This window comes from Mustela erminea, chromosome 18 (assembly GCF_009829155.1).
Source record: "Mustela erminea isolate mMusErm1 chromosome 18, mMusErm1.Pri, whole genome shotgun sequence".
Lineage (NCBI taxonomy): Eukaryota > Metazoa > Chordata > Mammalia > Carnivora > Mustelidae > Mustela > Mustela erminea.
Genome location: NC_045631.1, coordinates 60,870,445 through 60,896,663, shown reverse-complemented (window position 1 = coordinate 60,896,663; position 26,219 = coordinate 60,870,445). Strand labels below are relative to the sequence as shown.

The 26,219-nt window shown below is 64.0% G+C and overlaps 4 protein-coding genes across 14 annotated transcripts; 3 read left to right on the top strand and 1 right to left on the bottom strand.

Moving 5' to 3' along the window:
* Positions 1–3,584: 3,584 nt before the first annotated feature.
* On the top strand, positions 3,585–12,537 carry MAFG (MAF bZIP transcription factor G). 9 transcript variants are annotated; one of them, XM_032322206.1, is made up of 3 exons: positions 3,585–3,674; positions 7,648–7,710; positions 7,804–12,537. In XM_032322206.1, exons 2-3 carry the CDS (start codon positions 7,675–7,677, stop codon positions 8,254–8,256), a joined length of 489 nt encoding a protein of 162 aa, XP_032178097.1. In that variant the 5' UTR covers positions 3,585–3,674; positions 7,648–7,674; the 3' UTR covers positions 8,257–12,537. The 9 variants fall into 9 exon arrangements, with proteins under 9 accessions (XP_032178097.1, XP_032178102.1, XP_032178099.1 ...); XM_032322211.1 differs by having other exon boundaries at positions 3,652–3,670; XM_032322208.1 differs by lacking the exon at positions 3,585–3,674 and adding an exon at positions 3,798–3,920.
* A 55-nt stretch (positions 12,538–12,592) lies between these two features.
* Positions 12,593–18,807, top strand: SIRT7 (sirtuin 7). Of its 3 annotated transcripts, XR_004280750.1 has the most exons (11): positions 12,594–12,754; positions 12,825–12,962; positions 13,083–13,187; positions 15,302–15,372; positions 15,479–15,551; positions 16,162–16,260; positions 16,337–16,573; positions 16,717–16,797; positions 16,965–17,071; positions 17,509–17,594; positions 18,189–18,302. XR_004280750.1 is itself a non-coding variant. In XM_032322164.1 (10 exons), exons 1-10 carry the CDS (start codon positions 12,662–12,664, stop codon positions 17,249–17,251), a joined length of 1,041 nt encoding a protein of 346 aa, XP_032178055.1. In that variant the 5' UTR covers positions 12,593–12,661; the 3' UTR covers positions 17,252–17,451. The 3 variants fall into 3 exon arrangements, 2 of the variants coding, with proteins under 2 accessions (XP_032178055.1, XP_032178054.1); XM_032322164.1 differs by lacking the exons at positions 17,509–17,594; positions 18,189–18,302 and adding an exon at positions 17,215–17,451 and having other exon boundaries at positions 12,593–12,754; XM_032322163.1 differs by lacking the exon at positions 17,509–17,594 and having other exon boundaries at positions 12,596–12,754; positions 18,189–18,807.
* On the bottom strand, positions 18,679–19,284 carry LOC116576946 (basic proline-rich protein-like). Its single transcript, XM_032319501.1, has one exon. The coding sequence runs from the start codon at positions 19,282–19,284 to the stop codon at positions 18,679–18,681; it is 606 nt and encodes a 201-aa protein (XP_032175392.1).
* PCYT2 (phosphate cytidylyltransferase 2, ethanolamine) lies at positions 19,206–25,939 on the top strand. The gene is made up of 13 exons (XM_032322168.1): positions 19,206–19,371; positions 21,156–21,244; positions 21,792–21,953; positions 22,160–22,226; positions 22,758–22,842; positions 23,003–23,047; positions 23,671–23,809; positions 24,001–24,083; positions 24,305–24,382; positions 24,593–24,658; positions 24,741–24,806; positions 25,091–25,179; positions 25,265–25,939. Exons 1-13 carry the CDS (start codon positions 19,283–19,285, stop codon positions 25,374–25,376), a joined length of 1,170 nt encoding a protein of 389 aa, XP_032178059.1. The 5' UTR covers positions 19,206–19,282; the 3' UTR covers positions 25,377–25,939.
* The last annotated feature ends 280 nt before the right edge of the window (positions 25,940–26,219 follow it).

Below are 26,219 nucleotides of genomic sequence, written 5' to 3'. Positions count from 1 at the left end.
GTGCCTTGTTTCTAACTTCATCCCCACGTGTGGAGGAAGGGCCCCAGCGGTCCTAGAGGGACCTTGTCGAGTGTCCTCTTAGTCGCCACCTGCTACGCGCATCGCGCAGGTCCTGGAGCCCTGTTTGGCAAGGCATTCTGGTTGCGGGGGACTGAGTCCCAGCAAGGGAAGGTAGAGGGAGCTCCTGGGGAAGAGTGCGGTGCTTTGCGCCTCAGCCCTAGAGGCGAGATTGGATGCTGGCCCCGGTGGCCTGGCTCGGGCCGTCACAGGGGTCCGCTGGCAAGGGTCAGTCAGGTATGCCTTCCTGGCTCCCGTCACCGCCAGCTCTGACCCCTGCCATGCCCTGGATGTCCCCAAATGGGGCAGTGGCTAGAATGAACTTACTGCCTATTGCCCAGTGGGCCGGGTGAATCCAGTGGAAAAACCAGCTCCGTCTGCTTGACCCGTCTGCTTCTGCCTTAGTTTCCTAATTGGAAATTAGTTAATAGCCTAACTTTGCCCTAGGCTCCTGCCTGCCTGGATGGGGTCTTTGCCCGGCTTCTCCTTGCCAGTCCTTTCCTGTAGCAGGCTGACCCTGTCCTGTGGACCCCAAGTGAGCTGGACTCAGGCTCCAGAACAAACAAGTCGGCAGCCCTTGGCCAGACAGAGAAGGAAGAAGTATATCCTGGGAGGGCCCTGGCGTGGGCCCATCTCCCTGCCTGGACCCCCGTGGAAGAAGGGCTAGTCAGTCCTTGTGTCCTGAGCCTCCTTGTAATGTCAGATTTGGGGCCTGCTGAACTCCAGGAGAACCCAGTGGGGTCCCCAGATCTGCCTGCGGAGGGTGCGAGCAGAAGGGGGAGATCTGGGAGGGGTCAGCAGGAGGGCATGGGCAGGCTGCAGCGGGAAGCCCGGGGAAGGCCAGGCTGGACCAGAGAGCTGGGTCTCAGCGTCTGCCCACCGAGGCAGCCCCAGACGCCAGTCATGGTGATGCTTGTGGACTGCAGGGATGCTGGAGCCTGTGGACCTGTCACTTTCTGGTGTCACTCCCCAGTGTGGCTGCAGTGTTATTCCCAGAGACGGATGTCCTGGGCCCAGGGTGGGGGCCAGCCAGACTTGGGGCAGGTGAGACCAACCACGGAATCTCCGGGGCTCTCTAGCTGGACCCAGAGACAGATCCTGAAGGCTAGGCTCTCTGGGTGTTTGGACAGGGCACAACCTCATCCCTGATGACCTCCCACAGATGTGCAAACAAACCCGCTGCCTGTTACTCTGCAGCGGATCGGGACCTTGTTTGCAAACTCTCCGCACCTCTGCAGAAGAGTGGGGTGAGAGGGCAGCGAAGGAGCCTGGGCGGTCTGGAACATTCCTCTCCCCACAGGTCCCAGAGAGTAGAAGGTGGGCAGTCTAGACCCCCCATCACATGCCCAGAGGGCTGACCTTAGGGCCCAGGGCCACCTGTAAGCGGGAAGCAGTCCTCACATCCGCACTCTCGCTGGCCTCCAGGTGAGCTGGGCCCCAGTGCACTTCTCATTGACCTCTCTGGTGGCCCGGGATAGGCACAACCTCCCGCCTGCCTGTCCCCTCTTCCAAGTGGCCGGGTGTGTTCCCAGTGGGGAGGAAGAGACACCTTGCCGAGAGTAGAAGCCTCCTTGGGGAGAAGGAGCAGGCAGCAGCACGATGGGTAAGTCAGCCTCTCAGTCACCTGCCGCGTATAAACGCAGCCAGACCCCATTGTGTGAGAACTGAGGAGTCGGGGGTATGGGGGCATGAGAAGACTAGCCAGCGAGCCTCCAACAGAGCGGTTGGTCCCCAGGCCTGGGTCAATCACCTGTGTTTCCTGATGGTGTCATGGTTCCAGCCTGAGCCGGGTGGCACCAAGCCAACTCCCATGACCTGCCTGGAGTGGCTCTCAAGGCCCAGCAGTAAGTCAGGCCCTACATCCCTACCAAGTGTGACCAGGAGAACGGAGCTGGTGGTGGCGGAGAGGAGGCTGGAGGAGGTGGAGCCCACAGGAGTGCACTTTCGTCCTCAGGGGCAAGCCTTGTTCTGTGTATTTAGTAGACTTTAAAAGTCATGCCCCTGGGGCACCTGGCTGGCTTAGTCGCTAGAGCGAGCAATCTTGGGGTTGTGAGTTCAAGCCCCACCTTGGGTGTTAAGATCACTTACAAATAAAATCTTTAACTTTTTAAAAAGATTTTATTTGAGAGAGACAGAGTGAGCGAGCAAGAGAGAGGGAGCACAAGCAGAAAGGAGCGGCAGGCAGAGGGAGAAGCAGACCCCACACTGAGCAGGGAGCCTGATGTGGGGGTTGATCGAGGACCCCAGGATCGTGACATGAGCCGAAGGCAGATGCTTCACCGATGGAGCCACCCAGGCGTTCCTACAAATAAAATCTTAAAAAAAACAAACAAACAAAAAACAACCAACCAAGAGTCATGCCCCAGATATATTAAGGCCCTGGAGTAGAGTGTGGTGCCCTGCCCTTAAAGACCACTTCGAAATAGACCACCACGCACAACCCTACAAAGCAGGAGGGGTACAAGGCATGGTGGGATTCACAGAGGAGATCCTGAAGGCAGGCAGGGGGTCCCTCGGGGACCCTTATGTCCCTGGCTTCCGGGTCCTCTGCCGATGGCCTTCGTCAGTTGGTGGCACTGAATTCCCACAGAGACCCGGTGTGTGTGTGTGTGTGTGTGCTGCCGCCGCCTGTCCCTCACCGCCCCTGGGCCAGCTCACCTGAGTCCCACCGACCTGCCTCGCAGGATGAGTCGCTTTTCCTGGCTCTATACCTGTTCCAGGACTTGGAAATGGGATCCCTCCCCTCCGGTGTCCCTTCTTCCTCCGGGAATTCTGAGCAGCAGCGAGAGGTCCTCACAGCAGGGGCAGGAGCGGATTCGGCCCGAGGGGACGGGGTCCCAGACAGGTGCGGTGGGTGCACCCCTCTCACCGATGTTTTCCGGGCAGTCCCGGGAGCTGCGCCAGGGCTCGTCGCTAACGTGAGGTCTGGGGGCGGTGCGTGGGGACACCCCGCAGCCCTCGCAGGTGGCCGCGGCCAGACCTCACTGCGAACCCTGGACAAGGCTGTCGGGTCGTCTGTGAACCGGCCCCGGCTGCCCGGCAGGGCCGAGGCGGGTCCGGGAATGACGCGGGGGGGAACGCGCGCTGTGCCCGCCGTGCAGCCTCGGAAGCGCCTCGGGGACCGTGTCCGCGACGCACGGGGGCCTCAGGGCCGCAGCGGTCCCGCGGGTCAGCAGAGCCGGACACGGGCCCCCCAGCCCTCCCCCCGGGCCCCCAGCCTCGCGGCGCGGGCGGGTCCTGCCGGGGCCGGGAGCGGCGCGCGGGGTCCGGAGCCGGCTCCGGGCGCGCAGGCGCAGTGAGGACGCGCCCCGCCGCCGCCGCGGCCGCCGCGGCCGCCGCCGCCGCTTCCCCTTTAAGCCCCGGCGGCCGCGTCGCCGCTTCATGAATGGAGCCCACGTGACCAAACATCATGTGACGTCTGTGGAGCGGCGGCGGCGGCGGCGGCGGCGGCGGCGGCGGATCCCGAGCCTGGTCCGGCCCGGCCTTCCCAGCGCGCTCGGCCCGGCCCGCGCAGGCGAAGCGCCCCCACCCCGGGCCCGGAGCCCCCCGCGCGCCCTCGCAGCGCCCGCCCGCCCGCCCGCCCCGGCCTCGGCCCGCCCGGGCCCGCAGTGTGGTGGGTGAGTGCGGCGGCGGGCCGGCCGGGCGGGCGGGCGGCGGGCGGCGGGCGGCCGGGGGGCTCCGGGCTCCGGGCCGCGGGGTGGCGGCGGGGGGCGGGCGGGGCCGCGGCTCCCCCGGGCGGGCTGGGAGCGGGGCGGGCCGCGCGCTCCCGGCTGCGGGTCCGCCCCGCGCCCTCCGGGCGGCCCGTGCCTCGGTTTCCCCGCGAGTCAGCGGCAGCTCCTGGCCCTCGCGCCCGGGGTGCTGGGGTGGGTCGCGGGGGACGGAGGAGGGCGGGGCGGGGCGTCTGCGGGGCTCGCGCGGCGGAGCCCCGGGCGTCCTGGTGGGAGGGGCGGCCGCGGTGGCGGGAGGAAAGGGTGGGGTCGAGCGGGGCGCCTAGGGCTCGGCGGAAGAGCCTCGGGGGGCCCCGGGTGTAGCTGCTGATTCATCAGGTGTCTGTGTCCGCCTCCCCGGGCGCAGGGGTCCTCGGCGGGCCTGGGGGGAGGGGGCGGCACGTGGCGGGGCCGGGAAGACCCTGCTCGCGCCGGCTTCGCTCCGCCGCACGCGTGCCAGAGCCCAGAGGGAGACTTGCTGAGTCATCAGCATGAGGTCACTCGATGCTCATTCTGATGTCTGGGGTGGGGGCGGGTTTGAGCTAGGGGCCTGGGGTCCGAAAGGCCCGACACATAGAGGAGGAGGGAAACTGGGGAAGGGCCAGGCCCCCGGGGCTGGGCCACCCGTTCAAGTTAGGGCTGGTGTGCGAGTTGAAGGCAGGGGCGTGAGAAGAAGGGGGGGCGCCCAGGTGCAGGTGTTCTTTCCTGGCAGAATGCGCAGCCGCCGGCCTGTCCATCTCCTCCCAGGCGGGCTCTTCTCCGGCAGCCGGTCCCTGACCAGCGTCTGGGACAGTTCCCCAAACTGGGAAATAGTTCTCCGAGTGAGAGGAGGGCAGGGGAGGAGCTTAGGGGGCCGTGCCTGCCAGGCTGGGGAGCAGGCTTTGCCTGTGGCTGGTCTGGTTGGCTAGGCTGGGCAGCCCCTGGGCGGGCAAGAGAGGCATAGCCCCTGGCCAGAGAGGGAGTCAGTGGGAGAAAGAAGGGTGCCTGTGCTCAAGTCCTGGAGGACAGTGGACAGGGCAGGGGAAGCAGGTGCCGCCCTACCAGGAAACTGCCAATGAGAGGAAGCAGCAGGACTTTGACATCTGGAAAGCGAGGTGTCTGGTGAGCAGGCCTTGCCCCTTTTGCTGCCTGGCCCTGGGGTGTGGGGCAGAGCTGCAGGTGGTGGTTGTGGCCTTTGGGGCACAGCCGGTGGGCTGGTGTGGAAGCCATGGAGCGGAAGACGGCGGTTCCCGATCACCCTTAGAGTTGTCCTGCTTGAGGTTGGGGCCTGGTGCTGTGTGGGTGTCAGCAAAGATTGTGGCCCTCCCTGGTGGGTGTTGAGCCTCTTGGGGGGTGACAGCCTGAGGATGGTGCGGCCTGACCTTTCCTCAGTGTGTGGGTGGTTCCTGGCCTCCAGGGGTTGGGGCGTTTTGTCTCAACCAGAGCTGACCATTCTTGCCTAGGGGTTCGTGGCTGGGTCAGGCTGGCCTTGTGGTTGGTCTTCAGGGATGCCCCTTCGCCCCAGCACACACGCACTTAGCCTTGGGCTTATACGTGCCGGATGTTGAACTCAGCTGATCTCTGGGTCAAATTTTATACCCTAGGAAAGTGCAGGTTCCCGAAGGGGGTACTTCTTTCCGTGTTCTCGTTTGTTCTTAGGTGCAGATTAAGTTTTCCACTCTTTCCAGAACGGCTTGCAGTGGCTCAGGGGTTTTGGAGGAGGTGGTTCTGTCAGGCAGGGTGGCAGGAAGGCCGGGGAAGGAGCGGGCTCTTGCCCCGCGTGTGCATCTAGAGCCGGCCCCCCGTTCAGGGCATGGAGCTGTCGAAACCAGTTTTCCCTTCCCAGCTGGCTGTCAGCCTGAGTGGGTCGCCCGGGGGGGGGGGGGGACGGTCCGTGTCTTATCTACAAGTGTGGCTCACCCTCAGGGGAAGGTGGGGAGGGATCCCTGGGGCCAAGCCCTGGACCCTCTTTGGGGTGGAGAGTAGAGGGAGCCTGTTCTCAATCCAGCCTCCTGGACACCCTCCTTCTGGCTTCCCGAGGTGCCCTGTGCTGTGTCCCACAGCCCCTCCCCTAAGCCTGTCACCGTCGCATCTGTGTGTGTTCCCTGGTGGGCAGAGGCCGCAGAAGCCCTGGCTTTGCTGAGCCCTGCCCCTCCCCCACGGCGGGCACGCGCCCCCTGCACCTTTGATTAGGAGGCGAGTGGCTGCACTTGTGCTGAGTTCAGGCCTTCTGCGGAGGGTGAGAACTGCCGAGGAGGCACTTTTCAGCTCCCAGCCGCCACGCTCCGCACTCTTCTGTGTGATCTCAGGAAGTCACCGTTGTGCTCAGCATTCGGGGGCGGAGGGAGTATGGCTGGTGGGAAAAGCTGGTGCCAGGGCTTGTCCTTTGGGCTGACAGTGGAAGGACCCCGGGGAGTGTCCCTGCACCCCAACTCAGACTTAAGGCTGGGGGGGCCCCGGCAGCTCAGCCATGAGATCCTGTCCCCCAGGGTGGGTTTGGGGCCCTCAGGACCTTCTGACCTCTAGCTTCTGTCTGCTCCATCTGGTGCTCTGCGGTGCGGCCTGAGAGCCCTGGGCTGAGGAGGGGTGAGTGGCAGTCCTGCCCTGGAGCCACCTTGCGAGCCTCCACTTCCCTAAGCCGTGCTTCACCTCCCCAGCAAGGGTCACAAGCCCCCCCACCCCCGCCGCCGCCCAGAACTGCGCGCGGTGCTCACACCTCCTGCAGCAGGAGGCCGGGGTCCGCTTTCCCTCCTGCCTGACCTGGAAAGCAGGGGGCTGGGAGGGAGTGTGCTTGCCTGAAGCTTTGGTGGGGGCAGGCTGAGCCGAATTTGCAGGATTAGGTGCACAGAAATGTCCTTGGCAGGGCTCGAGGAAGCAGACAGCGAGGGCCGGGCGTGGGAAGGGCGACTGAATGGGTGCGAGGGGCCCTTTGGCCCACCCCTCCCCCAAGCCCTTATGTTGTTTTTCCCTATGCTGTGGGCAGTGACCCCTGGCAGGGGGCTGGGGCTGGAGGGGGCTGAGGAGAGCCCCTGGGTGGCCCGGCGGGCCCTCTTAGGAAACAGCATGGCTGGGGTGGGGCAGGGGCACCAGATGCGGCAATCCAAAGCCACAGGAAGGTTGCTCCATCAGCAGCAGAGAGGGCTGAGCCCAGCCTCTCCTGGGGCGCCTGCCACCTGGCGGGGGGGGGGGGGGTGCTCCCACCAATGCCGGAAACAGTCGAGCTCTTCAAAGTGAAAAGTCTGTGGGAGAATCAGGACTGTCCTGCATCCTTCTCTTGGCCTGAGTCTCCACCGGCCCCTAAGCCTTTGTGGGGACAGGGCCAGCTAAGGGGAGGTGGCTGTAGGAGGTAGGGCCCCGAGTACACAGCTGCAGGGTCACTGGGCCCAGCCCCGCACCTGCTGTTGGCCAGGCTGGCCTTTCTGGCCCCAGCCGTGCTCTGCTTAGGCTGCGGGTCCCCTGGGGCTGTGTTGGCTGGCAGCCTTGGGGAGTGCCAGGCCGGGCTGGTGAGGGAGCGGGAGCGGAGCGATGTGCTGAGTCAGCGCGACTCGCCGGGAGCGGCCATGCTCTGGGGCGCACACTGGGGTTATTTTTAAAGCTCCCGGCTTCCTTCTAGGCTGGCCCTTCCTGCATCGCTGTCATCTCTTCCCAGGGCCCCTTTCTGGTTGGGGCCTTTCTAACAGGCCTTCAGTCCCCCTCCCCCATCAGACACACTGGGTTTCCTAGGGACAAGGTGGCCAGGGACCAGCCTAGCCAGAGGCTGGCGGGTGGTCCTCCGGGCCAGGTACTGGGAATGGTGAGGTGAGGGGTGAGGCTGGGACTGGGCCCCTTCCCTCGGCTCTGTGCCCCCGGGAGGGAGAAAGGGGAGCGGTCCTCAGGGTCCTGACCTCCGCTCCCTGTCTCGCAGAGTGCCTGCTCGCCGTGCCCCCGGGTTATGACGACCCCCAATAAAGGAAACAAGGCCTTGAAGGTGAGCGGACCGTGGGCGGCGCCCGGAGCTGGGGCGGCGCAGGGGCGGGCGGTCCCCGCGGAGCCCGGGCCTCACGCGCAGTCCCGCCCGCAGGTGAAGCGGGAGCCGGGTGAGAATGGCACCAGCCTGACGGACGAGGAGCTGGTGACCATGTCGGTGCGGGAGCTGAACCAGCACCTGCGGGGCCTGTCCAAGGAGGAGATCATCCAGCTGAAGCAGCGGCGGCGCACGCTCAAGAACCGGGGCTACGCCGCCAGCTGCCGCGTCAAGCGCGTGACGCAGAAGGAGGAGCTGGAGAAGCAGAAGGCGGAGCTGCAGCAGGAGGTGGAGAAGCTGGCCTCGGAGAACGCCAGCATGAAGCTGGAGCTCGACGCGCTGCGCGCCAAGTACGAGGCCCTGCAGAACTTCGCCAGGACCGTGGCCCGCAGCCCCGTGGCGCCGGCCCGGGGCCCCCTCGCTGCCGGCTTGGGGCCCCTTGTCCCCGGCAAGGTGGCCGCCACTAGCGTCATTACGATAGTAAAGTCCAAGACGGACGCCCGGTCGTAGGGACTCGCGCTTTCCCGGGCGGGTCTGCGAGGGGCCATTCGGCGCATGGCGAGTTTGGCAGCCCTGTCCCCTTCTTTCTCCTCTCCTGCCTCCTCCCTTCCCTGCAAAGCACAACCCGCACCCCAGGGGCGCCGGGCTGAGCCCCTTTGATCTCGTCGTCGTCATCGTGTGTTTTGTGTGTTGGGATTGGTCAGTTCGGCGGTGACGTGGGGTTGCCCCCCAGTCCCCTTTGTACCAAGGCGGTGCAGGCTTGGCGTCCAGAGTTGGCCCTGTGGGAACAGAGAAAGATCGAATGAGCGTTCTGGGGCTCGGGTGTTAGAGCAGGGAGGGCCCCAGGGCAAGGGGAGGCTGCTGTCCACTCCTGGGTGGCCCGCGGGCTCCGACAGCTGCTGGCTGGCCGCGGGCTGTGATTCACTCTTAGTGCAGCCACAGGCACAGATGGACTCTGCTCCTGGGAGTAGGGTGTCCCTGAGGGCCCTGGGCGGGCAGGCCACTAGCCTAGGCTCTGTAGGCGCTGGGAGGGATGGGGCGTTCCGCGGCTTTGTGCCAGGGGCCAGGGCGCTCGAGCCTGATGCGTTGCACTGAACAAGACCAAGTCACTGGTTGTGAACATACGTGAAGGGTGTGTCCAGTGTCCTGCGATGGGTCCCGTGCCACTGTTTACATGACCTGTTTGTGTGGTTACATAGCCCTTTATTTAAGAGAGGAGTTCCTTTTACGAAGTTATTAAATTATATGTTTAAAAGCTAAAGAAAAAAGAGCTGCAGAGTATTTATAAAACTGTCTTTTTAAAAAAAGAAAACAAAAAACAAGCAAGAACATTTGACCGTATATATGGACAAGGAAGGAAAGTATAATAGAAACTTTGCTAGTTTAACAAAAGAAAAAAGCAAACAAAAAAAATCCCTTTCTTGTAAACTTATGGACAAGTCTTTGTGGCTGTTGGAGTTTAGTTTTTATATACACAGAGTTATCAGACGTTATTTATAAAACTTAGTTTTAAAAAAGATAAAAAAAAAAAAAAAAAAAAAAGCCAAGCCGTGAGCAACCACAAGGCGCGTCCTGGCTCTTTGCTATCTCTTTTGCAATTGTACCGAAAGTGACTTACTCCTTTGCCCTTCCTGCTTCCGTCTCTTGCCGGTGCCGTGGTGTTGTCTGTGCCTGGTGAGGTCTTGTGCCGCGTCACGTGCTGGTGCTTCTGGTGACCTTTGACCTGTGGGTGTCATTTCTTGTGTCTGTTAATCCTGTGTTTGTTTTTTGGATTTGGTTGTGTTCTTGCTTCTGCTGGCTTGCTGGGCCTGGACCTGGACAGGGGTGCTGGGCAGCTCGGGCTCCAGCAGGCCTTGGGGAGCCGCCCATCAGTCCAGCCCCCTCTGCCTCAGTGCCTGACCCGGGACCCCCGGGGACCAGACACAGGGCTCTGCTGCTCTCACCCCGCACAGCCTGGGCTTCGCATGTCTGTGTAAGGCTTGGGCTGACCCAGTGGCAGGGTAGCCACAAGGGGCCGTCCTAGAGTGCCCGCCCCCACACTGCTTCCACGCCTACCGCCGCTGACCATGGCTGGCGGGTTTGCCGGGGACCACAGAGGCACGAGGTACCCCCATGTGTCTTCCTTTTGGCCTCCAGTCAGCATGCGTGGGCTCTGGCCGCTGATCCCAGCTTTGTCCCTGTAGGCTTCCCGTGGGCCTCGTCGGGAACCCCTGGGCCCACATGGGAGTTTCCAGTCCTGCTGCCCACCTAGCCCAGCAGTGCTTCCCCGCCGTGAAGGAATGCTTCCCCGGCTAAGCCAGGTGGTCTTGGGGCTCATCCGGGGTGGCCTTTCTCCCTGCCCGCGGGCTGGGGTGGGGGTCTCCAGTGGCGCCAGACAAGGGCTGTGGTCTGCAGGCGCCATGCTCCTGCTCGTGGCCTTGGGCCTTTTTTTGCCTCCTTTGGGATCTGTGTCTTCCAGGGACGTGCTGCGTAGCTCGTGGAGGTGCTGGTCTCCAGGGCTGAGCCTGGCCCACCTGCCCCCCTGGGCTGAGCCCGGCTCCTCTGCAGAGGCAGCTAGTCTTCCAGACCGGGCTCCGGAAGCCCCTCCTCGCCTTGGGATGCGAGCTGCCTGTGGTGCTGGCCCTGTCTCTGGCCACATGGGCCTCAGCTTCTCTGGGGGCTCTAGAGCCCTATAACGCACAGACGTGTGGGCTGGTGAAAAGAAACTCAGTGGGGGCTGGCGGGGTACTCATCCTCCAGTCTGACCCAGAGTGCCCATGGGGTGGTGGCGGGGACGTGCTGTCCGTTTCTGTCCTGTTGATGGGCTTCTCTTGGCCCTAGAGGCCCCATCCTTCCCGATTGTGCCCGGTCGGCCTGCAGTGGAGATTGTGACCGTCGACGCTCAATACTTAGTGTCTTCCTGCCCCTCCCTGATGCGCGGCTTTGTCTACCTAGGGTCTAGACGAAAGATGTTGGTTGTAGCAGCGGTGAGTCAGAATCGCATCGTAAGAATCCCTGAAGAGGGGGAGAAGCCCACGCCCTCCGCGTCCATTTACGGTCCCCACTCTGGCACTGGCTGGGAGATAGCCGGCCATCTGCCAGGTTGGAGACCTGGAAAGCAGAGGGAGGAGGCAGGTTTGGAAGCTGAAAGGTGAGTTGGAGGGTGGGCACAGGTAGAAGAGAAAGTGCAGGTCTGGTTTAGGTAATAGAAGAAGCTTCTGGAGTGAGTGAGGTCATGCTTCCTTTCACGGCTTTTGGATTTGGAGCACCTGTTCCTTGGATCTAGGGGAATGTCCCGTTCCCATCACGCTGGCCCCGTGGGGCCACTCTGCACTCCACCCCTTTTCCCCTTCACCTTGGTTTCTTGACAGTAGAGCCTGTGTCCACACGTGGCTGGTTTGGTGTCTTTCTGATTCTTGTTCATTCCGTTTTCCTGCTGTGAGAGTGTTGTGTTCTTTTTCTCCTCGACTTTTCTGACACAGCGAATCGAGGGCTTTGGCCGAAGCCAAGTCTCCCAGACTGGTCCGCTCAGTGAACCGTGATGTGCACCTTCCTTCCCACCCTTGCCTCACTCTTCCCCCAACACGGACACTCAGATTTCAGAGGACAACCCTGTTGGGAACAGGGCAGCTCCTGCCCTGAGTATGACCTGGGGGAGACCTCCCCTTGACGCTGGCTGCCACTCCGGGTGGCACTGCTCTCTGTACATGAGAAGACACAGCTGCTCAGCTGTGGTGTGTGCTTGTTTCTGCCAGATGCCGGGTCTCCCCGGAGGCTCTTCTGCCCCTGGTCCAGGTCTGACCGTCAACAGCAGCCCCTGCGGTCCGTGCCTGAGCCCATGGCTCTGATCGGTTGCAGCCTGCTTTGGGACAGGTGGTCAGGCCCCCTCCTATCCCTGTTGCCTCCCTCTCTGAGGTGGCCGGTTGGCTAACGCTCCTGTCCACAGCTGGGAAGCCCAAGCCGCAGCCTGCAGCACGTTTCCGCTCGGGGATCTTGTAAGTTACTTTTTTAGGCTGTGGTTTGGTGAAAGGAACCAACACAGTAACGATTTTTTTCCCCCCAGAAGCCACTGAATAATTCTTCTTGGCGCCTTATTGCCTTCCTGTTGGCTGTCTAGTTTTGGAGCAGGTGGGGAGAAGTGGGGGACACACAAAGGTAGGGGAATGGCTTGTCCTGCTTCAGGCCTGTGTGTTTTGAGCGTGTGCGGCACCTTTGGGCCAGTCACGGGCATTTGCACCCCTCGCTGGAGCAGCAGCCTTGGTGCGTGGGTGTCTGGCAGCCCGAGCTGGAGTGTAGGAGAGAGTCCCCCCAGCCCTGGAACTGCGAGGGGCCAGCCCCTGCAGCAACCTTGTGTCCCAGCCCCTCCCTTCTCCCCATCCCCTCAATTTGCTACTCCCTGAAGCCTTTAACCAAACGGGAGTGGGTGCAGAAAGCCTTCTCCTGGCATCTTAGGGCAACAGGACAAGGGCTGCCCCGTGTGTCCCGCTCTGGTGCTCTCCTGGCGCTGAGAGGCTGGGTCCAAGCAGAGGTGATCAGACCCTGCCTGTCCTGCCTGGGGCTGAAACCAGGGGAAGGTGGGGGTTCCCTGGGACCTGCCAGGGTGTTGGAGATGCAGGTGAGGAGGGGCCTCCCTGGGGCGGGCCTTGGCCCCAGGGCACACCCTGCCCTGTGCAGTATTTATTGCTAAATTATTGTCCAGGGGGGGCGGCACTGGGCCGGACCCCGGGTATTTATTGCTGTACATAGTGTATGTTTGTGATATATAAGGTTTTCTTTATTTTGTATATGATCAATAAACACCTTTTAAAGAGACTGTCAGGTGCTTCCTTTGCGCGCTGCGGGGGCGGGGCCGGAAGGGCGGGGCGGGCCTCTCGCGCATGCGCCGGAGCGCGGCCTGCCCGGAGGCGGAAGCGGAAGCGCGGGTCTCCCGGGAGCGATGGCAGCCGGGGGTCCCAGCCGCTCGGAGCGCAAGGCGGCGGAGCGGGTCCGGAGGCTGAGGGAGGAGCAGCAGCGGGAGCGCCTCCGCCAGGTACGCCGCCGCCCGCCCCGCGCCGCGCCCCCGGCCCGCGCCGCCCTCACCGCCCGCCCCGCGCCCGCAGGTGTCGCGCATCCTGAGGAAGGCGGCGGCCGAGCGCAGCGCCGAGGAGGGCCGGCTCCTGGCCGAGAGCGAGGACCTGGTGACCGAGCTGCAGGGTCGGAGCAGGCGGCGCGAGGGCCTGAAGCGGCGGCAGGAGGAGGCGAGTCCCGCGGCGCGCCCGGGGCTCGGTCGTGCGGGGCTCGGGCCGCGGACAGCCGGGGCCGGGCCCTGGCCGGGCGGGGGCGGGGCGGCGTCACGACCGGCCTCGGCTGTCCGGCAGGTGTGCGACGACCCGGAGGAGCTGCGGAGGAAAGTCCGGGAGCTGGCCGGCGCCGTGCGGAGCGCCAAGTACCTGGTGGTCTACACCGGCGCGGGCATCAGCACGGTAAGGGCCGGGCGGGCGCGGGCCGGGCCGGGCCGGGCCGGGCTGGGGCGCCCCCTTCTGGGTGGCGCGCCCGGCGCCGAGCCGAGGCCTCCGAGCGGCCGGCGGATCGCGGCGCACTGGCCTCCGAGCCGCCCTGACGCGCTGTCTTCAAGCTGCTGCCCGTTTGTCGGAGTGGCCTCCCTAGCCGGTGTGGGGCTGGACCTCACGGCCCGGCAGAGCCCCCGGGCGCCCCCAGATGCGCTCGCTCTTCCCTGTCCGTCTGGGTTCTCTCCTTCGACTTCTGTGTTCGAGACGGAGTGCGGGCGCGAGCACGGGGGACGAGGGGGCCGGTCTCAAGCCCCTGCCGGCCGAGGCCTCAGCGGACACGCGAGTCTGCGGCTTAACTGAGCGCGCCCCCCGGGTGCTCCCCGTGTTCGTTCGCAGAGAAGCGCCAAGCGCGTCGGCTTGGGGCTGCAGGGGGAGATAAACGCTTTTAAGTGTTTGCCGGTTTTGTGACAGGAAGGGAGGGAAGGCAGCAAAGAGCGGGACAGTGTCCGGCACTGGCTCGTCTCAAGTCCAGGCGGTGGGCGCCTGGGTGGCTCACTCGGCGAAGCCTGTGCCTTCGCTTCCGGTCAGGATCCCGGGGGCCGGGGCCGGGGGCCGGGGGCCGGGCTCCCTGCCTGGGGGCGCCTGCTTCTCCCTCTGCCAGCCGCCCTCCCCCCCACCCACCCGGCTTGTGTTCTCTCTGTCAAATAAATAAATAAATTCTTTAATTAGAAAAAGAAAAAGCCAAAGTCAAGGTGGTTCAGCACCAGCCCAAGGTTATGTGGGCAGAGCCAAGTCCAGAACCGTCTCCTGATCCCCCACTGTTCCTGTTTCCTAAACGTTGAAAGAAAGTAAGCAGAAAGCAAGCAGAGATAGAGTACAGCAGCTGGAGGAGAGAAGCGTGGGGGGTTGGGGCACCTTCTGTCCAGAGGCCATCTTGGGCCGTGGGATATCCTGAGCGTTGAGGCACTTGTCTACTTAACGGGACGGTGTTGAGGGCGACCCACGTGTAGGCCCCGCAGAGGCGAACACGGAGGATTTCTGTTCTCAGGAGGCCCGTGGGTGATGAGAACACGGCAGGTGAGCAGAGAGCGAAGGTAGCGCAGCTGGGCTGCGCTGCTGGGCAGAGATGCAGACACTCACGCCCCCAGCCCAGAGCTGGGAAATCCATCCCGTTGCCCTGGTGTGCGAGGCAGCATCGAGGCCAGGCCTTGAAAGCTGAGCAAGGTTTCACAGGCAAGGGGGAGAGGAAGACCCTCCAAACAGGGTTGAGCTCAGAGGCCCAGCAGTGAGGTCGTATAAGGGGCACTGACCACCCTGACTTGCAGACCGTGGAGCGCTGGTCCTGGGGTCTCCTTCCTGTGGTCACGTGTGCTCCTGTGTCTGCAGGAGTGCCGCTCTGTCGCTTCCTCTGAGTCTTGCTGTCCGACGTCTCTTCAGCGTGGTTCGGGGGGGCATTTTTCCAAGCTTAAGCTGCAGGGAGGAGACAGGGTTCCCCAGGAGGCAGGTCACTCACAGCCCGGGGAACACAAGATTGCTTGATCCCAGCACGCCTTCTGTTTTCGCTCATGGTGTTGAGAACTGGAGAAATCTAGTGATCTTTATCTCATCTGGAGAGGCGGCGATCTTTGTGACAGTGGGGCAGGAAGCACTATCAGGATCAACATGGATGAGTGTTCCTACCTAGGGTTTCGGCATGTGCTAAGCCTTCCCTGAGCACTGGCTAGGCCCTGGGGACCCACAGATGAGCCTGACCAGCCCTCTCTCTCGGTTTGGAGGACAGGTGTGGTTGGAGAGCCCAGGTTGTAGTCCATGCTGGAGACATTCCCAGAGGCAGCAGGACTCCTTGGGACCTGGAGGGATGAGCTAGACCATGTGGGAGGAGGGGTCCGGGCAGAGGGAAGGAGCCACTCCATCTGGATTTAGGCAGGTAGCACTAAGAAGTGCTGAGCCGTTGGAAGGAATAGAGGCCAGTGTGTGGAGAAGCCTGGAACACATCTGGAGAAACGTTTGCTTTTCACGCTTGTGAATTTTGCCATTTCCTACAGTGATGCCTTGTCACTGGGTTTATTTTCTTTCTGAACGTGCAGGCAGCCTCTATCCCAGATTACCGGGGCCCTAATGGAGTATGGACTCTGCTTCAGAAAGGGAGAAGTGTTAGGTAAGCAGTCCAGGGCAGCCTTGCCATCCGGTCGAGCAGAGGCAGCACGGCCTGACCTCGCGGCTCCCCACACCTGTGCTTTCCGTCGCTGTCCGTTTCCTCGCAGGGCCGCTGACCTGAGTGAGGCCGAGCCAACCCTCACCCACATGAGCATCGCCCGCTTACATGAGCAAAAGCTGGTAAGAACCTGCTGTGGCTGGCGGTCCGCTTGCTGGGTCCCTAGTGCAGAACCTGGACGGCCAGTGGCAACTGTACTGTGCCTCTGTCAGCCGCTGGACCTGGGGGGTGAGGGCCCACCGAGTGCTTGACTCCCAGCTTGAGTCTCTCGAGAGTCATGGATGGGGTCTGCCTCAGGCCAGAGCTGCTGGGGGTTCTTTCCACGCTGCATTTCTATCACGTCCCCACAGACCTCAGAAGCCACCTAGATAAAGGGGAAGGTTGTGGGAAACCTCTGAAGACCCCCTGCTGAGCAGTTCAGCCACGTGGGCAGGGGTCCCTCCTCCTGGCCCTTCAGTGACTCGAAACATAACGAGCCAAGAGAGCAGAAACCTGCGCTCTTGGCTCGCCAAGAGCTTCCGGGCTGTTGCGGGCAGCCGGGGGCCCTTCCCCACCGAGGGCCCTCCGGCTTGTGCTGGGACCGACCTGCCCCCCTGGTTTTGCCTCCAAGGCTTCATATGGGGTTGGAGTCACCCCCAGTTTGGGGGCTCGGGGCCGGGTTAAGGATGGTGTCACTCATGAACACAGCCCCCCCACGGCCCCCTTGCTGACTCACGCTGGCCTCTCCTCCAGGTGCAGCACGTGGTGTCTCAGAACTGTGACGGGCTCCACCTGCGGAGCGGGCTGCCCCGCACGGCCATCTCGGAGCTCCACGGGAACATGTACATCGAAGTGAGCGGTCCCGCTGGGGTCCAGAGGGGCCTGCGCGGGCCGGCAGCTCCTGCTCACGGCGGCCTCTCCTCCTCAGGTGTGCACGGCCTGCACCCCCAACAGAGAGTATGTGAGAGTGTTCGATGTGACCGAGCGCACCGCCCTGCACCGGCACCAGACGGGCCGGGCCTGCCACAAGTGCGGGGCCCAGCTCCGGGACACCATCGTGCACTTCGGGGAGAGGGGGACCCTGGGGCAGCCTCTGAACTGGGAGGCAGCCACTCAGGCAGCCAGCAAAGCAGATACAATCCTATGTTTAGGCTCCAGCTTAAAGGTACGTGAACAGCACCGTGGTTGGGGCAGCGGGGGGCGGGGAGCCTGCTGGCACCTTGCCCGTTCGCTGTTCGACCCTGGTGTCCTAGAGCTTCGTTCCCTATCGTGTGCGTGGTCTTTCTGTCGGTCTGTCCGTTCCTGCAGGTCTTGAAGAAGTATCCTCGTCTCTGGTGTATGACCAAGCCCCCCAGCCGGCGGCCCAAGCTCTACATCGTGAACTTGCAGGTGAGCCGCGTACGGAGAGGCCCCTCCTAAGACCTGGACCTTAGGAGAGGAGAACCAGGGAGTTCTTGGGACGTTCGTGTCCCGAACTCAAGGGCCAAAGAGGTCTGGCTGAGAAAGGGCCAGCGGGAGGCAGTGGGGTATCCTCACGCACCTTCCCCTGTCCCCAGTGGACCCCGAAGGATGACTGGGCTGCCCTGAAGCTTCACGGAAAGTGTGACGACGTCATGCAGCTCCTCATGGATGAGCTGGGCCTGGAGATCCCCCCCTATAGCAGGTGAGCGGGGCACGAGCGCATCCCCCCTTTCCTGCCCCTGTGAGGATGGGCTGTGTCTGTCTGTTCTCGTGAACTGAGCACAGGGAATGCTCTGAGTTGCACGTGGTGTCTGAGGTGTGACTGCAGCCCGGCGGCCTCTGCAGGGAGCGGCTGAGGCATCAGCCGAGAGCGAGAGCGTGACTCCCTGCGGGGAGAGGGAATGTGCCAGCGCGCGCCTGGAGGGCCCCCTCTACCGCAGACAGCCTGGACGGGAAGGTGCCTTGAAGGGACGTGGTCTCGGCGACTCCAGTCAGACAGAGTCTTGGTGCACTCGGTTTGGGGAGCTGGCGTACTGTGGGGAAGCTTAAACTGTACCTTAATACAGAATTTGTGATAATTTAGACGTGGTGTATGTATTGAGTAAAAAGTTTACACTTTCTTTCTCTGTGAATTTTCAGGGTCTTATAGGGGAAATCAATAACTTCTTTTAATCAAAGGGTTCAAGAATTAAGGATCCCTTCACCTTCTGGGCCTGGCAATTCTTGTATGTTATGTTTGTGGTGTTCTGTAATGTGGGCCTATTGTGTACTGTACTCTTTTTTTTTTTTTTTACATTAACTTAGCTCATTTTCTTTATCAGTGCTTATCTGTATCTTAAGTTTATAATATGTGGTTCTACATCTCAGTCAGACACATGATCTCTCCATGGTGTAGTCCGTAGGCCACACCTCCCTAGTCAGCTGGCCTTTTTCCCCCACATCCCGCAGTCTGGGAAGAGGGAGAGGGTCTGGTCCACCCGCCCCAGCCATACAAGTGAAAAGTGGGACCCAGAGCTGCTAGTGATTCATCCCTCTTGGGGCTGCTCCTGCCTCACCCCGGTGTGCTGGGCCTGCCAGGTGGTCTGCAAGGACACTGAGTTCCGCAGAGGCTGAGCTACTGTGAGTGCTGACCTCTGAGTTACTGGGGAGCTTAAGCCGTTCTGTAGCTCCAGAATAGTGGAGCTGCCACCAAGCAAAGCCTGGCCACAGTTAGGACGGGAAGGGAAGCAGGGCGACCTCCTCAGTCAGCTTTCCCGCCCTGGGGCAGGTTGTGACTGAGGCTCCCAGGCTCACCTGACCTAGCTTTCCCTTTTCGGTAGGTGGCAGGACCCCATCTTCTCCCTGGCGACTCCCCTGCGTGCGGGTGAGGAAGGTAGCCACACTCGGAAGTCGCTGTGCAGAAGCCAAGAGGAGCCTCCGCCTGGAGACCGGGGTGCACCGCTCAGCTCCGCCCCCGTCCTAGGCGGCTGGTTTGGCAGGGGCTGCACTAAACGCACAAAAAGGAAGAAAGTGACGTAACCCGGTGCTGGACGAGAACAAATGGCACTTTGCAGATGTGGGAACTCGTAGTCAGGGGCGAGGCCGGGACTGCCCCCCGGGTCCCGCGCGCCCCCTCCCTTGCACTGCTGCGGCCGCCTCGGGCGTGGGCCATCAGAGGACTCCTCGCCGTCGGGCCGCGTCCTAGATGGGGGGCGGCCACGCCTCTGCGGGATCGGAACTCGGGTTGCTTCGCAGCCGGCCGGTCAGGAGGAAGCACGCGACTGCCTTACCTCGTGCACCGGGCTCGTCTCAGGGGCCTCAACCCTATTTCTACTGCTTCTTACTAAAACGTGGTAACTTTATAGCGACCTTTTTCTGAACGGGATTTGCGGAAGAGGGCTGGTTCTGAGCCTGGGCTCGGCGCGCCTTTTTATTGTTATTAAACATCTCTGCACTGTCGCCCGCGTGTCCTCGAATGGCTGCCCGGTGGGCGCGGGAGCGGGCGCGGGAGCGGGCGCGGGAGCGGGCGCGGGAGCGGGCGCGGGAGCGGGCGCCCCGCGGGTTCCCGGGGGCGGGGCGGGCGGGGCGGGCGAGGGGAGGCGGGGAGAGCGGGTGGAGCCCCACGTGGTCCTGCCCCGCCCCCTCGGCTAGGTGCGTGCGCGCTATTGGCCCCGCGCGCCGGAGGGCGGGGTCTCCGGGACACCCGGGCGGCCGCCGGGCGGGGGCGGGCCTCGGCTTTGGCGGTTCACGCCTGTGGCGGCGCACGCGGGGCGGGGATCCAGGGGCGGGGCGGGGCGGGACTCGCCATTGGCCGCGCGCGGCGGGTGAGGCCCGCGTGACGGCGCGTGCGCCCGGCGGGGCGGGGCGTGCTCGGGGCGGGCGGCGGCCGCTGGGAGTCGCGGAGCTGGCCGGGCCGTGCCGCCGCTGCGGGGCCATGATCCGGAACGGGCACGGGGCGGCGGGCGGTGCAGAGCCGCCGGGTCCGGAGGGCAGGCGCGCCGTGCGAGTGTGGTGCGACGGCTGGTGAGCGCGGCGGCGGCGGGCGGGCCGGGGGCGGGGACAGCCGGGGCCGCGGGGGCCGCTGCGCCGCCGCCCGGAGACACGTCCGCGGACCGGCCTGCGCCCGGGGCCCGGGGGCCGGCCGTGCGGCGCGAGCGGCCGGTGGCGGCGGCGGCCCGGCCCTGCGGCTCCCGGCCCCGGCGCCCTCCTGGGGACGCGGGCGCCCGTGCGCCGGGCTCCGTCGCTGAGCCGCCCGCCGGGCCGGGCCGCCGGAGTGTGGCCGGTGGTGGCGCGAGTCGCGCGTGTCCCGTCCCGACGGGGGAGCCGTGCGCCCGGAGCGTCTCGCCCGCGGTGTCGGTGTCCGGCTCCCCAGCCCGCCTGCCGCAGGGCCGAGGGAGTCTACTGGGTGTCAGGGCGAGCGGCAGGGCGGGATTTGCCTGTGTCCGCGACCCCCCAGCGAAGCCCCCGGGCTCCTGGGTCCTGCCCAGCAGGGCCACAGTGCCCATCCGTCCTGTCCTCTAGCTGGCCGAGACCTGGAGTTGTTTGCAGATAAGTTGGGGGTGAGAGGAAAACTGACCTCTACTGAGCGCTGGCCCCGGGCGCTTCCGGATGCCTTCTCGGTGGCAATCAGAGAAAGCACAGCCCCCACCTGGCTAGCTCCCCGCTTGGGAAGAGAGCGGGGCTGTTGGGGGCTGGAGGGGCTGCCACACCTTTGCAGCTGTGCCTGAGTCCCCTTCAGGGAGGGAGCATGTTTTCGTGTGGGTGGACTCTGACCTTGGCCCTGGTCTGGCCAGGCCCCTGCCCCAGCAGGCCACGGTGGCTAGGACACACCCTGGACCCAGCACCACCCTGCATTCCGATCTGTGAACCCCCAGCCCAGCCTGTCCAGTGAGCTCAAGGGCCAGCCAGACTGCTGCATTTGCACTTAGCCGCTCCTCTCACCCCAGGGCCTGAGCCCTGTGACCCCACAGTCTTGTGTGCGGGGACCTGGGGTGCTGCAGTGAGAGTTAACAGGTGTCAGGGAGTGGAACAGCTTTGCGCACCAGGTGGCGTGGGTCACCTGGAGAAGCAGGACAGTGTCACCTACCCAGGAGACGACGTGAGACTTTGGAAGGAAATGGACTTGGTGTGGGGCCAACTTGGGCACCACACAGGGGAGCAAGTGGGCCTCTAGCTGAGAAGTCACTCCTTAATCAGGCCCAGATTTGAGGATAAGAGCTCTAGAACCAGCCACCAGGGAGGGAGCTGTCGGGCCCAGAGAGGAGAGCCTGGCTGAGTTTCTGGAGGCCGTGGGGGGGCGAGCAGGACTCCAAAGCTGGCAGCTGGCAGACTCTGTTCCTTGTTGGTCCCAAAGACTGGCCGCCTGCTTCAGAGTGGTACAGAGTCCAGCCCACCCGTATATTAATGTCAGTTCACAGAGTAAAGAGGCTGCCCCCCAACACACTTGTTTGCATTTGGTGAGAGGAGGGGCTGAGGGCAGAGGCCGGAGCTCTGTGGCACGCGTGGGGAGCCGAGCTGTTGTGCGTGCTCACTGGCCCCAGGGGGCAGCAGGCCTTGTTCCTGGGCACAGCCCAGCCCCTGTCATGCTTGTTAAATCTGGCCTAGGGACCAGTGGCGTGGGGAGCTGAGTGCCCAAATCCCCTCTGAATGCCCAGGCTTGGCCAGACCCTGAGGAGCTGTTCCCAGTGGCAGCTTCTCAAAGGCCTTTTTAAAGAAGGCCCAGGGGAGCGAGGCTGCACCCCCACGCCCCCTCGCAGCTGCTCAGTGCCACCCTCAGCACAGGGACTCACCGTCCTTTCCTTCCACAGCTATGACATGGTGCATTATGGCCACTCTAACCAGCTGCGCCAGGCAAGGGCCATGGGCGACTACCTCATCGTGGGTGTACACACCGATGGTGAGCTGGGCTGCTGCCTCCCACTGATCTCCCAGGGCCCTGCAGGTGGCAAGGCCGGGTCCATGGCCATCCTTCTGAAGAGCACGGCCCAGCAGCTTCACGCCACCTGCAGGCCCAGGCTGAGCCCCCCACGGCTTCCAGTCCTGCGGCTCAAGTTGAACAGTGCAGCCAAGGGATGACGTTTCTGGCCGTGCTGCCCGCTTCCCCCTCCCGCCCCAGCCTGGTGCCTGGGACCCTTGGGAATGAAGCGCCCGGCTGTCACAGGACTTTCCCTGGAACTCTGGTTGGGTGAGGGGAGCACATAGTTAGCCAGCGAACACATCCTGAGCCCCTGTACTGGCCCAGAGAGACAGGGCGGTGTCCACACGGGTCTGTTTCTGCCCTCCTGACAGGCAGAGGGCCCAGGGAGACAGACGGCTGCCCGCCACGAACTCAGCTGGGGTTCCAAGCCCTGCTTGGTGCTGGGAGGGGGCCCCAAGGCCAGCGAGCCTGTGGGCCAGCCCTGCAGAGCTCATCTGTCTTGTCCTTGCTCTGTGTCTGGCTCTAGAGGAGATCTCCAAGCACAAGGGGCCCCCAGTCTTCACTCAAGAGGAGAGGTACAAGATGGTGCGGGCCATCAAGTGGGTAGACGAGGTGGTGCCCGCAGCTCCGTACGTGACCACGCTGGAGACGCTGGACAAGCACAACTGTGACTTCTGTGTGCATGGCAGTGAGTGAGGGGCTGGGGCCCAGAGGGCTGGGCCTCTGGCCGGGCTGCTGGGGCCTGAGCCTTTCAGGGGTCTGAGAAGGCGTCGGCTCTGTTCCCAGAAAGAGTCCCTGCGCGCCAGGGCCAGCCGAGGATGAGGGTTGGGGGCCCCACAGGTCCCCGCAGTCTGAGCTGAGAGTCCTCATTCGCCCGTGTGTGGTGCTCCCTAGATGACATCACGCTGACCGTAGATGGCCGCGACACCTACGAGGAAGTGAAGCAGGCCGGGAGGTACAGGTGAGCCCCAGAGAAGGCCCCCCTTGTCGAGGAGTGAGGCTCACAGCTCCCCCCTAACTCTTTCTGCCCATGAGGAAAATGGGCTGCAGCCTCTTCAAGCCAGGGTGGGAGCAGGATGGGCTGCCCAGCGGGTCTTCAAGTGTCACAGACCTGTGCCAGCCCAGGTGGTGGGCATGGGCCGTGGGCAGCTGGCCGCTGGGAAGAGCATGGGGTGTGGCCGTTACTAGACTCAGGCATGGGGCACAGTCGTGAGGGCCAGAGACTGGAGCTGCCATGGGCCCCGGTCTGGCCTCCCCGCCGCCCCCCCAGCAGCACTTCTTGTCTGTTCTGTCATGCCCTTCCCTGTATAACAGCGCCGTGGCCTGCCCTGCGCTCCTGGTCCTGGTTTTCTGTTGCGGCCGAGAGTGGCCCAGTGCTGCCTGGTCTGCACAGCCCAGCGGGGGTTGGCGGGGCCGCGCTCAGGTGGGGTGAGCCGTTGTGGGGCCTTTGGGGTATGTCCAGGATGCGAGTGCTGACCCCCTGTGCCCGCAGAGAGTGCAGGCGCACCCAGGGCGTGTCCACCACGGACCTCGTCGGCCGCATGCTGCTGGTGACCAAGGCCCATCACAGCGGCCACGTGAGTCTGGGAGGGACCGGGGCGGACTCCCAGGGCTCAGGACACTGCTGGGAGGGAGGAAGCACCTGGTCTGTCTGTCTTTGTCCCTTTGTGAGCTCTGGGGGTTGGCCATGTCTGGGGGACGGCGAGGCTCCTCAGTGTCCTGTGTCCTTCCTCTCAGGAGATCTCCTCGGAGTACCGGGAGTATGCAGACCACTTCGGCAAGGTGAGTGTCGCCCCGACTCGCCAGGCCACTCCCTGATGCCCCTGTACCCGGCCCCCACCTTCCAGGCACCGCCTGGGTACTGCCCACCAGGCTCAGCCAGTTCCACGGCCACCAAGGAGCCAGGACCGCCTCAAGCAGGTGGCCTCTAACCAGGCGGCCTGGTCCTCTCTCCCTTGTAGCCCCATCACCCAACACCTGCCAGGCTGACATTTCCCTCGGAAGGGCCCTCTCAGGTGACCAGAAGGTGGCTTGGGGTGCTGGGTCCCCACCAGGGCAGTGACCACTGCTGGGCCTGCTATCAGGCCCCAGTGCTGTCGGCTGCAGTGCCCACGGCGGCCACAGGGTGGAGCCACCCGTCCCGCTGTTGCTTGGGGCAGGCGCTGCTGGCTCCCCACCTTGTCCCTGCTTGAGGCAAGTGCGGGGTAAGAGCGCCCACGTGACCACGTGACCCAGCAAGTGCTGCAGCTGGGGCTTGGGGTTCTGCACCAGCGGCCCCACACCTGCTCCCAGACAGGCAGGCGCAGGCAGCCCGGGCCCAGAAAAGGAGCTGGGGTGTGGGGGCAGGTGAAGGACAGGCCGCTCCCCAGGCAGCACTCGCTGACCAGAGTCCTCTCGGCTTCTAGTGCCCTGGGGGGCGGAACCCCTGGACAGGGGTGTCCCAGTTCCTGCAGACGTCTCAGAAGATCATCCAGTTTGCTTCGGGGAAGGAACCCCAGCCAGGGGAGACTGTCATCTATGTGGCCGGTGCCTTCGACCTGTTCCGTATCCTCTGGGACCGAGGGGGAGGGTGGCCCCCACTTTGGCCCCGTGGGCCCCTCTGGGTCATGGGACCTGAGAGGCCTCCCTGACTCCTCGCAGCTCCCAGAGTGGGTGGAGCTCAGGGGAATCCGCCGGAGCCCCCGGTCCTGCAGGGCGCCTCTTCTCCTTTTACTTGATTCTTAACCTGGGCACAGACATCGGCCATGTGGACTTCCTGGAGAAGGTGCACGGCCTGGCCGAGAGGCCGTATGTCATCGCCGGCTTGCACTTTGACCAGGTCTCGCTCTCTGGCCAGCTGATAGGGTGTGGGCGGGCGGGGGGGGGGGGGGGGCGCCTCCTGGGGCTGAGGCTGGGCCCAGGTGGCTCACAGGGGTGAGGCCTGGGGAGCTGATGGAGGTGGGGGAGGCAGGGGCCTCTTTCTGGGGACTGGGGCTTCCCCGCGCTGCCGGGCCCGTCTGCCGGAGGCTGCCTGCTCACTGGAACTCACTGTGGCCCTAGGAGGTCAACCACTACAAAGGGAAGAACTACCCCATCATGAACCTTCACGAGCGGACCCTGAGCGTGCTGGCCTGCCGGGTATGGACCATGGCGGGGGCGCCGGGTGGGGTCCCCTGCCCAGGCTGCAGGGGAGGAGGGGGTACCCAGGAGCCTTGGGCTCCGGCCAGCCAGCCCCGCCGTGCTGCTCCCTCCCCCCAGCCCTTGCTTCCTTAGCAGCGAGCACTTTCTCCCATCAGCCTGGGGCCTAGTGGGTTCTGAGCTGACCACCTGTGCTCCCTGTCCCCCTAGTATGTGTCGGAAGTGGTGATCGGGGCCCCCTATGCGGTCACAGCAGAGCTCCTGGACCACTTCAAGGTGAGGCTCCTGTGGACCAGGTCCCAGGGAGGGCCCTCTGAGTGCAAGGCACCAGGCTCCCTGACCCCTGCTCCCTCCCCAGGTGGACCTGGTATGTCACGGGAAGACAGAAATCGTGCCGGACAAGGATGGCTCAGATCCTTACCAGGTGGGTTGTGCTGGGCCCTTGATGGGCACGAGGTGGCCAAGTGTGCTGTTCCCCGGGGAACCTGCCCCCACCCCGCCGCCTCCCCCGTCTCACAGTGCCTGTTTGGAAGCTACCCTGGGGACGGGTTAACTGCGGTCCAGTGGCCTCCTAGGAGGAGGAGGACGCTTGCTAAGCAGTGGGAGGAACCATGCTAGTTTTCTGGTCTTTCGGGGGTGAGGACCCTCCAGGCCCAGGCAGCTCCAGAGGAGGGCTGCCATCACCTCCCCCAACCCTCTGGCCTCCAGGAGCCCAAGAGAAGGGGCATCTTTTGCCAGATCGACAGCGGGAACGACCTGACCACGGACCTCATTGTTCAGCGCATCATCAAGAACAGGTGAGGAAGGGCTGCGTGGCTGGGCCCGGCGGGGCCTCAGAAGCCCCAGGCCTGGGTGCCCAGCTCACCGCAGCCCGGCCCCCAGGCTAGAGTACGAGGCCCGGAACCAGAAGAAAGAGGCCAAGGAGCTGGCTTTCCTGGAGGCCAGGAGGCGGCAGGAGGCGCAGCGTGAGAGAGAGAGCGACTGTGACTTCTGAGCAGTGGGCGGTCACCCCGCGTGCCCACGGGCCAGCCCCTCCTGCTCTCCTAACCACGCCTCGAGGGTCTGGTGTGTAACAAAGCTGCCGGCTCCCTCTCCACCTGGCCTGCTATTGGAAGGGCTAGAGCTGAGGGCGCTGCCCCCACCCTACCTGCCCAGAGGCTTTCCCACTGAGTTGAACAGAGGGCATCCAGCACAGACGAGCAGCCCAGCGGGCACCTTTCGCCAACGGGGAGCCACCCTGCGAGCCGATGAAGGCCTGGCTTCTGCTCTCCGCCAAGCCCCTGCAGACCCAGGACACCCCCACCACCTGGCACTTTCCGCCGTCCAGGCCTCATTGGAAGCCAGTTTTGGGGGAGCAGTGACCTGAAGGGGCACCCCCTTTCCTCCTTAGGACACAGGCTGTGCTGCCTCCCGTGTGGGCTCCCTGGTGCCCTGGGGCTGGCTCTTGGGCACTGCGCCCCCCACTTCCCGGGCCAGCCTTCCTGCTCTCCCCACAGACTGCTCTCGGTTTTGTATCTGACCGGCTGGGGTATGACCAAATAAACCTGGCGGGAGCTATTCCGCGTCCGGCTCTTAGCCCTGCTCCCCGCCACCACGCACACGGTGGGAGCCCGGCAGCGAGGGAACCCCAGACGCCCCAGGCTGCCTTCCCTAGAGCCTGTAACGGAGGGAGGGCAGCCAGAGCCCAGTGGGTCCTTGGCCCCGAGCCCGTCGCGAGGCCCGTGGGAGGCTGGCTCCCCGTGGCCTGGCACAGGGCCACGGATCTGGGAAGGAGTTGGCTCCGGCTCCCTGACCGGGTCCCCCCCAAGCATCTTGGGTCTCCTGCACCCAGATCAGG